The 14,500-nt window shown below is 33.4% G+C and overlaps 1 protein-coding gene across 10 annotated transcripts in view; it reads right to left on the bottom strand.

Moving 5' to 3' along the window:
* Positions 1-14,500, bottom strand: part of sbf1 (SET binding factor 1) — an 88,689-nt gene that overhangs the window by 27,270 nt on the left and 46,919 nt on the right. For 9 of the 10 annotated variants that reach the window (XR_015482158.1, XM_087247500.1, XM_087247503.1 and 6 more), the window contains 10 exons: positions 10,925-11,002; positions 10,634-10,747; positions 10,240-10,368; positions 10,064-10,162; positions 8,498-8,702; positions 7,875-7,987; positions 6,495-6,644; positions 4,801-4,869; positions 4,547-4,708; positions 3,272-3,537 (listed from right to left, as the gene is read on the bottom strand). Coding sequence is in view for 9 of the 10 variants with exons in the window: in XM_087247500.1 (XP_087103626.1) it covers positions 3,272-3,537; positions 4,547-4,708; positions 4,801-4,869; positions 6,495-6,644; positions 7,875-7,987; positions 8,498-8,702; positions 10,064-10,162; positions 10,240-10,368; positions 10,634-10,747; positions 10,925-11,002 (1,385 nt within the window). In the remaining variant the exon portion in view is untranslated. Of the gene's footprint in view, positions 1-3,271; positions 3,538-4,546; positions 4,709-4,800; positions 4,870-6,494; positions 6,645-7,874; positions 7,988-8,476; positions 8,703-10,063; positions 10,163-10,239; positions 10,369-10,633; positions 10,748-10,924; positions 11,003-14,500 lie in introns of all 10 variants that reach the window. The other variant, NM_001045158.1, reaches the window with a different exon arrangement.

Raw genomic sequence — 14,500 nt, 5'->3', positions numbered from 1 at the left:
AACGAAACAAGTGTTGTTAGAATCTCTGGACTATCTAGATCAATAATTATTAAAAAAAGTTGAACTTTTCACTTCTGATAGCTGTAACAGGCTCATTTACAAAAGAGGCGTGTCTACATGAACCTACATGCCTGTAAACCAATAAGGAAAAACCAAAACATCACAGAAATTGATGAGCACATGTGGCATATCAATGTGAAGAAACATGCAAAATTTTGTGAAGATCGGGCAATAGGTGGCGCTATAATAGTGGAAATGGTCCTAAAAACATGTTAAATTGGCTTAAAAATGCAGTAAATGTGCTTCATTTACACACTTTACCAATTTTAGTCTAAGCTTATCACTGAAATGATTTACATGTTAAACTTTTTGTCCATCTTGGATGTTTTAAAGGTCTCAAAAACACATATTTTCAATATTCTATCATTTTAGCCACTATAACACACTTTTAACTGTCACCTACCATTTCTAACCACTAGATGTCACCACAAGACCACTTATTTATTGTTCATAACATTTGCATACCTTTGTTTTTTAAGTTTAAAGTCAGGGAAATTGCATTTAGGATAATTTTGAATCACACTTTGACATGATGTAAACAGTGTTGTGCATTAAAAATCTAATTTAGTCCCATTTAACCTCTTCATAATAATTCTAATTGGCAAAACTGGTTCTATGATTAAACACCTTGTTTTAAAACATATGTAAAGAAAAGCACAACTGTGTCTACTAGATGGCAGTAACACACCACTGATAGTTTATAGTTTATTTTACTGTTCTGTAAAAAAGAATGTAAAGTAATTGGCCATAGCATGAAACTCGTAGACATTGGCCACATGGTGGCGCTATACATTGTAAATTCACAGGCTTCCTGACTGCTATATAACCTTACCCTGCTAAACTGCTTGACCCCCGTCAATTGCCGCTTGCGGCTATATTTATTATTATTATTATTATTTTTCTGCCCTAGTTTTTATTGGGCAGACCAAACCGTAAGGCCTAGAGAGCTGAAACTTGGCCAGATGGTAGTACCCCGGTACACTAGACCCTGGCCAAAGATCAGCTCAATCGGACCATAGGTGGCGCTATACCGCAAAAAAACAACATTTTGCACATTTTTGGCCGCCATTTGTAAACCGTTTGTCGTAGAATCAAATAATTTACATATTTGGAATCCTTGGGTCTGTGCAAACAAAAGTGGAGTGACTCAGATTTTCTCTACGACGCACCGTTTTCCCGCTACATCGCGATTTGTCCGAAACCTACTTTTGCAAACTAGTCCTAGGTTTTTCAACCAATCTAAACCAAACCAGCTCTCAAATGTTCTCTGGACACTGAATATCAATAATTATTGAAAAAAAGTTAAAATTTTTATCTTCATGCAAAACAATACGCAAAAACGTTCCATGCTAATTGAAGCTAAATGCTAATTGTAGCTTTAACTTTTGAACTGAATGAGATATCATCACCAAACTTGGTACACATATGTGTAGGGTCAATTTGAGGTCACAGTGCAAAACCCGTGGATTTTAGCCACATGGTGGCGCTATAAAGCCTAAAAAACATAAAAATCACTCTAGCCTTACAACCATTAGTCCAATCAGCTTGAAATTTGGCATGCAGTGTCTTTGGCCAAGTTGTCATAACATATTAAAAGGACATTGGCATATCTCAAAAAACATGGCCGCCATTGGCCAATTAAAATTAGGCAGCCATTTAACAAGGTTAACGATGATTGATCAAAACGAAACTCACTGGGCATGTTCAACTCATGGTCCTAGAGGTCTGTAAGAATTTTGAAAGAAATCGACCACTAGGGGGCGATTTTGTGTTTTTTGAGGGTGTAATTGATTGGTTATTACACACAGTTTTGCGCAACCACACAATATACATATCATATGATAAGCCTGCTCATACCGAACAGTTTGACACTAAAACCACTGCTGTCACTCACACCGTTCGTTAAATATGCATCAATTAATGAAAACCCTACTTTTGCGAACTAGTCCCTTGTTTTTCACTCAATCGCAACGAAACAAGTGTTGTTAGAATCTCTGGACTATCTAGATCAATAATTATTAAAAAAAAGTTGAACTTTTCACTTCTGATAGCTGTAACAGGGTCATTTACAAAAGGGGCGTGTCTACATGAACCTACATGCCTGTAAACCAATAAGGAAAAACCAAAACATCACAGAAATTGATGAGCACATGTGGCATATCAATGTAAAGAAACATGCAAAATTTTGTGAAGATCGGGCAATAGGTGGCGCTATAATAGTGGAAATGGTCCTAAAAACATGCTAAATTGGCTTAGAAATGCAGTAAATGTGCTTCATTTACACACTTTACCAATTTTAGTCTAAGCTTATCACTGAAATGATTTACATGTTAAACTTTTTGTCCATCTTGGATGTTTTAAAGGTCTCAAAAACACATATTTTCAATATTCTATCATTTTAGCCACTATAACACAGACTTTTAACTGTTACCTACCATTTCTAACCACTAGATGTCACCACAAGACCACTTATTTATTGTTCATAACATTTGCATACCTTTGTTTTTTAAGTTTAAAGTCAGGGAAATTGCATTTAGGATCATTTTGAATCACACTTTGACATGATGTAAACAGTGTTGTGCATTAAAAATCTAATTTAGTCCCATTTAACCTCTTCATAATAATTCTAATTGGCAAAACTGGTTCTATGATTAAACACCTTGTTTTAAAACATATGTAAAGAAAATCACAACTGTGTCCACTAGATGGCAGTAACACACCACTGATAGTTTATAGTTTATTTTACTGCTCTTTAGAAAAGAATGTAAAGTAATTGGCCATAGCATGAAACTCGTAGACATTGGCCACATGGTGGCGCTATGCATTGTAAATTCACAGGCTTCATGACTGCTATATAACCTTACCCTGCTAAACTGCTTGACCCCCGTCAATCGCCGCTTGCGGCTATATTTCTAATTAGTTATTTCTGAGCTACGTATTTTAAACAATGTGTCAAAAAAGCAGACTCTAGTTGTATACATGCATTGTTTCAACATAACTTAAAAAAACTCTTTAAAAACTAAAAGTATGCACAGCAGAAAGTTATAATATTATTTATAAATATATTTTTGTTATAAGTTTTTATTTTTAAGGCCTAAAATTTTGTTTTTGAAATTTATGTCATATTAGGACTTTAAGACCCCGCGGATACCCTGTATTTGAATAAAATGTTTGCTTTTTTTATTGTCTCCCAGTCCGAGCCCGCACAAACCTGTTGGTGACGTAGCTGTTGCTGACGCTCTCGACGTCCCCAAGGCCGGTGTTGCGGAGCAGGCGGTTTTTGCTGGTGTCGAGGGGCAGAAGCAGGTAACTCATTCGGTTTGCGTAGTGGATGGCCTGACTGAACACTGTGCTCTCCTCTTTCTGGACTCGCTCCTGCTGCTGCTCTTTACTCAGCGTGGGCCACAGACGACTCTGTTCTGATGCCAGCTCAAGAGCGCTGAGCTGATTCTGAGACACACCAAGACCCTCCACCTCCTGAAATAAACACAGATCAGCCCTCAAATGCAGCACTAAAAAAGGCGGCATTTTTGCTTAATATTTGTGTGCATTAATTGATTAATAAAAAGTTTAAATAATTTTTACAAATTTTATTAAAAACCAATAAAATGAAACAAAAACTTTGAATAAATCAAAAAAACTAAAATTCTTAAGCGGGTTTAAATTAAAAACATGTATATAACTTTCATACCTAAAATAAATTAACTAAACTATTGAAATTCTTATCAAACAACTATGTAACAAATGATTTAATAACTTAAAATATTATTAAAATCTTAAAAAAAATAAATAAATAAAAAAAAAACGGTTTCTACAGGTTTATCAAGTCAAATTTAAGAGTTTTTAAGACCCTTTTAAGACCATAATGAATTAAATTTCGGACTTGCGCAAGGCAAAACGCTAAAGATTTGTTAAATGGCCAATTAAAACCTTATAAGGAAGATAATTAAACCATTTTAATAAGTAATAGAGTTAGTAAATAAACATTTGTAAAAACTTTCATTGAAATATACTGCTAGTTTTGGGTGGATGTTGCACCAATTGGTTATAGCTTTACATGGAAATTGGAAAATTAAGACCCGTTTAAAACGATTTCAGACCTACAACACAATATTTCAGTGGATTTAAGACTTTTTAAAGCCTAAAATGTTTTTGTTTTCTTTCAGACATGTAAGACTTTAAGACCCGTAGATACCCCTGAATAAATTAAAAAAGAACTTTTATAATGAATAATAATTACCATTTTATAACAAAAATAATTATGAACAAACTAAAACTAAATATTAAAATCATTTTAGAATTTAAACATACACTTTCAACACATTAAATTATACAAAATAATTGAAAAACTCTATTAAAAATATTATCCAACTGAAATATTGATGTATTATTTTAATTTATATTATATTATTTCTAATATATTTATTATTATTTATATTTTTAAAACAACTTTTGAAACAAAACAACGCAGAAAACATTTATTTACAGGACTGGATGCGTCTCCCTCCTCGCCATTCTCCAGGTAGAGCGTCCGGATGTGTTTCTGGACATCACTGTAAAACATGGCCTCCCAGAACTGCATATTGGTCCACACCATGTGCTCCTGAACGCAGCTGTAGGCGAACTGAGTGATTCCTCCACCAAGTTTCTACAACACACGCAAAAACACACAGATGTAGTTAACTTCAAACACTCCTGCTATCAAACACCAGTCAAACATTGATTCACAAGCACACTCACCCGACAGAAAGCCGTGACCAACGGCAGCAGAGCAGCAGCGATGCCATGTTCGTCCATATGAGAACAATCCTGAAGACAAAAACACAAACAAAACATCTGAATAACAACATTTATGATCGTAAACAATGATAACGGATGATGAACAATCATAAACCTATCCAAAAATATCATATTTTGCACTTCCTTATTGCAGCACAACAATACAAATACATGAAGTCACAGTCAGATGTTCATTAGAAGTAGTATTTACGTTTATTGCCATCATAGCTTCATTGGCTATTATATGGCGGCTATAAAATGTACTTATATAACCATTTCCAGACTGGAAGATATCAGTCATTTTATTTCTCATTTGTTTTTCAGCATAAAGTCTAGCTTTTGAGGATCTTTTGGTCTACTTCGCTTTGTCAGGCAGGTCCTGTTAAAGTGATTTCTTTTTTCTTTTCTTTTTTTACTTCAATTTTATTGTGTTTTAGTGAACATGGCTATCAGCAATGGTAATATTGGTATTTATAGTTTTCTTTAACGCTGATTTCTTGAATGTGAATTGGTGGAGCATTAATCAGGCATCAGTGTGGCTACAGACCTTGTTGGGGAATTCATTGTGTCTTGATGAATTTCTGATGAATGTATTACTCTTATTTATATGCTTATTTGAGTGATTTCAGTTTTTTTATTATTATTATTATTATTATTATTAATTTCTATTGTATTATTACCCATACCTACGGCATTATTATCAAGTATGTGTGCTTTGGTAAATAAAAAAGTCATTCTGTGCAAATGCAGTCAGAAATGAAAAGATAAATTAGAAGAGCAGCATTAATGTCACAATGAGAGTCAATTTATGGAAGCAAGGCCAAATGGACACCTGCGTTCTGTTCTGCAACTCATGATAAAGCGCATCTGCACGTGCGCCCACACTTATTTGTACTGACATCTAAAAATTATGAGTACCTATGAACTTCAGCTGGACTTACAGTTGACAGCTCAGTGGACAGTGAACAGGATATATGGTTGAGCATTGTTTTATGGCTGAGTCATCACTTTTGAAACAGGAAGGAAAGACCTTAACTGGACATGGGTAAGACCCCTGAAAGACCCTGAGACTTTATTGGTGGCGGGCACCTGAGAGATTTAAGATCCCATTAGCGGAGAAGCAGATGGAGGTGTGTAATGTGTAAATTAGTGTGGAGTATTAAGACAGAAATGTATTTAAACTGTGTGCAAGCCTATGTTCGGCAGACACTCGAACGACCTGTCTCTGTTGTTACTGATGCTGTAACAATAAACTGCTTTGCCTAAAGACTTCGGAGATCTCAGACTTTGTCATTTTTTGAAAAGTTTGACTTGGAGACTTAGAATATTTTGCAGACCAGAATCTTTTTTTCACAACAACCTCGGGCATAATAAACATGCAGGCTATGCAGTTTTGGATTTTGTTTTCCCCTAATAATAAAAACCCCATTTCAAAAACTGCATGATGTGTTTATTTGTGCTATTTCTGACTAATATTTAAATTAGTTTGATGATCTGAAACTTTAAAGACTGACAATCATGCAAAAAAAAAGAAATCAGTAAGGGGGCTAACACTTTTTCACACCACTGTACATGCATCTCATTTTGATCAGAGAATTGATCTAAATTTTTTATTTTGACACTGTACTGATGTGATTTGACTGCGGTGTTTTTACCTGTAGGGTGCAGTTCATCATGCGGACGATGTAGTCGAACTGCTGGTCGTCCAGAACAGCTCGATTCTGCAGGACGTGAAGATTGAGCTCCTGCGTTAAACAAACACGAGCTGCTCGTCCTTTCAGAGCCCGTAATACTGCCGGCATCAACTGCACACACACACACATACATCCATAAGGGTATTATATACACACCAAAACATATAATACACAGTGTAGCGTGAGATCATTAAGGCTAGAGACAGCATGAATCTGAAGTTTTGGATATTGACAAAAAATATTTTTTAATATTGTTTGAGAATTTTTTTTTAAATAATGGAAACAAACGTGGTTTTGCTGTTATGGTTTTGTTTTTGTGCTGGTATCTTGACTGTTGGATCAATGGATCAATGACTATGATGACAACTAACTACTAATGTCTTGAGTGATTCACTGAATCATTGGTTCTTTTTTTATACAATACAAAAAAAGTAAGCAAAACAAAATAAACTAAATATTAAAATAACTGTAAGAAATAAATTCTTCAATTTAAAACCATATCACTCTTTTCAATGTTTTGAGTTTTATCAAGTAAAGCTTAATGGTGTATATTATTTACTCTATATGATGCATGTTTGCATGAACTGGTGCTTTTTATTCATGTAATTGTTTTTTATTTTATTATTATTATTAATTACTTCACTTATTTAATTTTCCCTTTTTTTTTGAATTTTTTTCCTTATCAGTTGTATAAAACATATTATAGATTGTGCAAATGTTTTTTTGTTCTGGTTTGTACAGTAAAAACTGTTATAAATAAAGTATTTTTAAAAATGTAAAAACATACAATCTAACTAAATAAAACTACATTAGTTCAATTAATTCACTGAATCCTAAATCCCAACTATTGGTTTAAAATGATTGATTTAGAATTGATCTCTCTATGAAAAGACCAATCATTTATTGAGTCAGGTTATCATACAAATGACCTCTGGCTTCAGAACTATTGGCATAGAAAATAATGTGTCTAAACTCACTCAAAATAAATGGCTTGTTTGTTGCACTGTTGTATGAAGTCAATGTCACATTTGCAAACACACACACACACTCAACAATGAGGAAAACAGCACTCTTTGTGTGTGACATTCCTTAACTACATCATATCACAGAAACAAAACAAAGGAATATTTTTTGCAATCAAAACTCGAATTACAAGCTCATTCTTCCAACTACTATTAAACACACTGAATGCTTTTGGACTTTTTTTTTTTTTTTGCAAAGACATTTATGTCAGCTTGTTTCTCACTAAAACAACTGTGACTTTATCGCTTATAATAAATACAGCACATGCTTATTTATGCTGAACAGAAATGCTTAAATAGCAAAATAAGAGCTTCTTACCTTCTTGGCCTCCAGCATTTTATTGTCAAAAATGTATGTGATGCAGTTCCGGACCACTTCTAACCTCCTGGCGCTGTTCGCCAGAACATTCCCGTTACGGTCCACAAAGTCAACTAGAAAAAAAAAAAAGATTACAAATAAGGGACAACTATTATTTCAAAGCTTGAACGAAGATTAGCACAAAGCAGTCTACTATATTTTTGGGACTACTGTATAGATTTTTCACAATCTGAAGAGTGACCTGTGCAATGCAATTACCATCAATACAGCACATGCGCACAAAGCTTTAGTTTCACTTTAATAAATGAGTCTAAATGGAACAAACATGTTAAATCAACAAAACATATAACAGCAAACCCAAACATTTAGATAGGAGCTGTATTTTTACACACTGCAGGTTTCACTCACACAAGTCTTAACAAAATGATATGTATAAATGCATTTGTTTTGTAGAGAGTGGTGCGCGAGTGATTAATCCCTCTTATGCTGACATTGCCCTGGACATCGTGACTCTTGATACATCATAAAAACTTACACCCATAATGTCAAGCCATAACATATATCAACTCCTCTTAGTTGATCTGAATGTGGAAAGCGTGCACTGTAAGTGAACTTTGTCTCACCGAGCGGCGGTCCGGTTGGAACCATGCTCTTGAGTTCGGCTTTGACCACCGGCGGGGCAGTTTTGAGCTTAGCTGTAGCGTGGTCTATGAAGAGCTGCACGGCCACCTCATCCAGCAGGGGAAAAGAGGTCTGTGGCAGCCGAGGATGTGCGCTTTCAGCTGTCCTTTGGACTCTGTGCATGGTCACTGCAGGGTACGGGTTCTCCTGAGGGGAAGAAACAAATAGATTGTTTTTAGAGGGAACAAATAATCTTCAAAAGTATTATTAAAAATGGAGTCAATAGCTATATTTCATGTGTCTTCACTCTTTTATGAACAGCAGATCCAAGGACTTCTTAAAACACCATCAGTTTCCAGTTCATTCAACACTGGTAATATTCAAATGCGGTTTGTGATATGTTGTTCAAATGTGCATTATTTGTCACAGTTCTAGTATAAAATATTAAATTTAAGGTTTTAAATTAAGAATTTCTCAGTTTTTTCATTCAGTTTTTTTTTTTTTTTTAAAGCAAAACAGCATAATTGTTGAAATAACACCATAAACTACAAATTCAAGCATTTTCAAGAACCTAGGTATGTTTTTAAACCTCTTCGAGGTCTTGAATTGGTCTGTCTGAAATCCAGGCACTATGAAGTACTTTTTTCAAGAAGCGTGGGAATTATATATTTAAAATAATACGAATATTAAAATTGTATATTGTAATAAAAATTTAAATAAACTACAAAATTAACTATAATTGTGTTGAAATCTGATTGAGACATCACAACATTATTGTAATGTTCATATGCAAAATCATAATTTATCTAAAACAACTATTATTACTAATAAATTAGCATTTCAAAACTTGTAATGCTAAAAATGTAACGCACTGTTTATCTATTCAAATGATAAATATTGGAAATACTGGAATTTTTCTCCTTTTTAGTGTGAGGTAAATGACAAAACTATTGATAAAATTTAAAATCAAAACGTACAATTGAATTATGAGCCCCCCTTTGAATTATTTTTTTCTTTTTAAAATATTTCCCAAATGATGTTTAACAGAGCAGGGAATTTTTCACAGTATGTCTGATAATATTTTTCCTTCTGGAGAAAGTCTTATTTGTTTTATTTCAGCTAGAATAAAAGCAGTTTTAAATTTTTTAAAAACCATTTTAAGGTAAAAATTATTAGCCCCTTTAAGCTATATACTTTTTTCAATAGTCTACAGAACAAACCATTGTTATACGATAATTACCCTGACCAGCCTAGTCAACCTAGTTAATCCTTTAAGTGACACGTTAAGCTGTATAGAAGTGTCTTGAAAAATATCTAGTCAAATATTATTTACTGTCATCATGGCAAAGATAAAATAAATCAGTTATTAGAAATGAGTTATTAAATGTTTAGAAATATTTTGAAAAATTCTTCTTTCCGTTAAACAGAAATTGGGGGGAAAATAAACAGGGGGGCAATAAGTCTGACTTCAACTGTATGTATATATACAGTTAGCTTAAAAATAAAAGGTTGTGAAAAAAAACTGGACAAAAATATATATTCATATAAGACCCACAAATCGGACATACATTTTTGAAAAGCTGCTCCGCCAGCTCCTTAATGTGCTTCATGACTTTATGAGGATCTCCAGTCTCCTTTCGAATGCGCTCCACCTGATTGGCTATGAGCTAAAAGGAAAATAAAGAAGTCAGAGAGAATCTTAAGACTCTAAGATTGAGAAATCTAAAACTGAACCATGACTTACATCGTCAAACAGGTCAGTGGCTCGATACGGAGGACCGCGTTCAGACACAAACCCGGCGAAGGCCATGCCATCCAGCACCTTCATCAGGAAGTCATCCTCAGATAGTGCTCGCTGCCCCAAAAAAGCAGCCTGGAGAGAAAACAACAAGCTTTTATGATCTGTTTTACCGTTCAAATGTATAATAGTTACCAAGTATTTCAGTTAAAGGTGGATAAAAAATAACACGTCTCTCACACAACAAATAGTTCATCAGAAATTTGCTTGCTTTTGAAATGGAATCATGTTTTGGATATATAAAAAAGGCCAATATTTTTAGATCTGTCAATTATTTTGTCCAACACTGTAAATATCATAGGTTCTACTGTTAAATCGTATTCAGGGCTGTATTAATTACCTTATGGAAGCGGATGACGGGTTCAGGGTGGATGCGAATGATGTGCAAACACCACCGATAGCCCTGAAAGAGCTGCGAGAACAGCCACAGGAAGACAGCGCGGATCTCTTTATCCTGCAGAGCACATAAAACAATTCAACTTTCATTAAAACAAAGCACATCCTGCAATGTCACATCAACCCGAAGAGATTCAGCTAGAAAAATTTGCATTTTATACGTTATGTAAGATGCTGATTGTTATACACAAGGAAGGAGGAACAACATATTTATAGATTCACAAAGGAAAAGTACCTGAATCTTAAGAGCGGAGGGTTGAATGGAAGGTGGAGGAAAAGCGTGATCAGCCACTTCCAGCTCTGGATCCAGAACCTTTATTACACAAAACATGCATATTGAGATCACAGTACAATAATGCAGCTAAATTGTTGTTGTATATTAATATTCCATTTATTTTGATTTGTTGGAGTTTAATCATTAAATGCATATTAAAATGATACTAAAATAAGTCTTATATTTAATTTCTGAGATTATTAATATTTTAAATGAGCTCATTAGGGTAATCCTTTAGATAGCTCGCACTTTAAAAATGTATGTGCATTGGAAAAAATATATACCCATTTAATTTATTTCAGTCTTTAAAAAAAGGTTTTTACATTCATTCATTATATAATTGCATTTTTATTTTGTATTAAATAGTTATAAATTTAGCAATGTTTTTTAATAATTTTATTTTAAGTTTAATTTTAGTGTGCATATCAATATTAATCTAATTTTAAAATAACTATCATTTATATTTATATATTTAATATTTTAATTTATATTTATTTATATTTAATATATTTAACAGATTTTGCTCTTATTCAAAAAACTTGTCATTTTTATCAATATTTTATTATTATTTTTAGATTTTAATTCATTTATTATATAGTTCATAGTTTAACAATTACTTATACAAATGTTCTGCAAAAATAAGAACTATTTGTCAATTTTATTATAGTTTAAATTCCCAAAAAATGTGTTTAACAGTTTAACCAAAAACAACTAGATGTGGTAGATTATCATACTGCGTAAACATCCAATATATTATTGTAACACTATAATTACAACAGCTCATTGTATAATGACACAGTATAACATTATAATGGTTGATTATTTACTTGTTGTTGAATCCACTGAATTTTCACTGGCGCGTCTCACGTTTTGACACATCTACAAACAATGCCATTATTTTAAGCATCAAGCCATAAATCAATATGTGAACCGCACATGACCGTTCATTGTGTCTTTGACGACAAAACAATAAATCACAAGTCTTCCTTGTTCATTTAAGTTTTTGCAAAGTCACAACAGCATTGTTATTTTTTCATTGATGTATTTTAAAATAACTAATGGCTAAAAATGAGGTGCAAATTATTATGCATATTAACAGCATTAATTAAACCTACAATTTATATCTCATTAATATGTATGCATTTAGTTCACATTTTATTTATTTATTTTTATTGGCTTTTAGTTTAGTTTTAGTACATTTCAGCTAAAGGTCAATTTGTTTTAGAAAACAGTTCTGCTGTACATAGACACCCACAAGACAACATGTGACATACACATCAGAAATCGAATCCTAAAATACCTCCTAATATAAATACAATTCTGTTAAAACAATCATTTACAAATACAATGTGCCCCCACTTCCCTTTTGTTACGCCAATCAGTGCAGCTATCTTACTCTTTTGACCGTCCTACCATAATTGTTTATTGATCAATTTAATTGAAAGCAATGTTTTATATATAATTTGCATATAAATTCTATATTTTATATGAAGCCTAGTGTAAACTAATTAAGTGTTAGTTAATGAATCGCATACAAAAAATAAGAGTCTGTGTTTGCATCATTTTATGTGTACGGTCACGGTGTATAATTATTAAATACATACATACATCTATGTATAAATGTATATATATAATAAGGGCTTATTTATATAAATATAAGTGTTATATATATATACACTTGAGATCTAAAGGACAAATTATTTTACTTTGATTTGGAAATTAGAAGTAAACGTGTATGTGTTTTAACCCTTTATTGAGAGAAGAACCATATATGATAACTTCATTGCCATTGATTATAATACAATACAATTTTTTAAAGTCCATAATTTAAGTCACTAATAAAGTTTAACATGTATATTTTAAAATGTGAGCAAACTCTCCTACTGAACTGAGCCCAAATTGGCAAATGGGACCATCTGTAATTACAGACAGCTGCTGTCTGGAGATGGAGCTTATAACAAAACTCACTTAGGTAATTGAAAAGGCCTCAGATTAACCAAAGGCAACAGTCACCTACACAACTATCAGAAGCATCTTCAACCTCTGAATAAAAAATACCACTGAAGGGATCAGCAAAGAGAGAAAAAAAAAACGAAGAAAACCCCACGATTTCCAGGCAATTAAATGGATGGAGTGGGTTCATTACTGAGGCATGGCGATCTCTTTTCTCAGCGCGATTATCATCTCTGTCCCAGAGGAGATGCGGTTATGTGAGCCCTGCTCGCTCAAACATGCAGATTCAACCTCTGCCACTTCAGCGGCGATGGTTTGACTGCTTTGGCGCCACAGAAACACACACACACACACACATCCAAGTACATATATACACACACACAGACAGCGATTCTGGGCTTGTTTCCAGAGGGCTAAAATGCGAATGCCACACACAAGGACTTTTCTGTGCCAGTTTTGATTTCATCTAAGCAAACACATACTGACAACTTGACACTTTCAGGTATGTAAACAGGACGGAAATCCCTATTCTTTGTCACTTTCCTAAAATGAAAAAAACAAAATACTTCCAGGTATGAGACTGACTCATGCATCACATTGAATAGTTTGAAGGGAGCTTGTGAGGTGGTAACAATACTGGAACTAGATGTGATAATCTGACTGGATTTGTTACGTGGGATTTGACAGAGCCTGTTTAAAAAGTGTGTTGACAAGAAATAATTAAATTTTAAAAAGCAAAAAAAACTCCTCATTTAAATGGACAATGTCAAAATATCTCCAGCACGTTATTTCTAATATTGCCCTTTAATAGAAAAGACATTTAAGATATGCCATTTTATTAGAGATTACACTTAGCTTACAGAAACATGGAGGAAATGCACTGCTTATCTTGTTATGTCTAGTTAGGACAATGTGTATGCATGCACTTGAGATCTAATGGGAAATTCTTTTACTTTTGATTTAGAGATACGAAGCCAACATATGTATTTTAACCCTTTATAGGGAGAAGAACCATATATGGTAACTTCATTGACATTGATTATAATAGAACAGATTTTTTAAGACATAGACATATTCAAAAGGTCTTGACAAGTCTCCAAAATGCTGGCGTAACTGCGGATGCAATAAAGCAAACCATTATCATATCTTTTGGGAATGTATGTATATTCAAGAATACTGGAAAGAAATACAGGAGGCTCTTGAACATATATTTGAAAAAGATATACCTCTAGAAAGTAAATTGTTATATTTTGGCTGTGTGGATCCAGATATGGTAACGGCAGAAAATAAATACCTTATGCGTGCTCTCATGGCTGCCAGCAAAAAAGCAATCACACGCAAATGGCTACAGCAAGAGCGACCAACCCTTAGTAATTGGATAGACGCAACTATTGAGATTTATACAATGGAAAGAATCACCTTCGTTGTCATCTTAAAGAAAGATATATTCCTGAGAAAATGGAGGAAATGGGGTGAATATATTTTAGTTAGAAGACCTGACTTTATTGCTATAAATGAATAGAAGATGATGCTCTGATAGATAAATATATGCTAATGCATGTACATGTATATGATTACACTTAT

This window comes from Danio rerio, chromosome 4 (assembly GCF_052040795.2).
Source record: "Danio rerio strain M-AB ecotype USA chromosome 4, GRCz13ab, whole genome shotgun sequence".
NCBI classification, from domain to species: Eukaryota; Metazoa; Chordata; class Actinopteri; order Cypriniformes; family Danionidae; genus Danio; species Danio rerio.
This window is presented reverse-complemented; position numbering and strand designations above follow the sequence as displayed.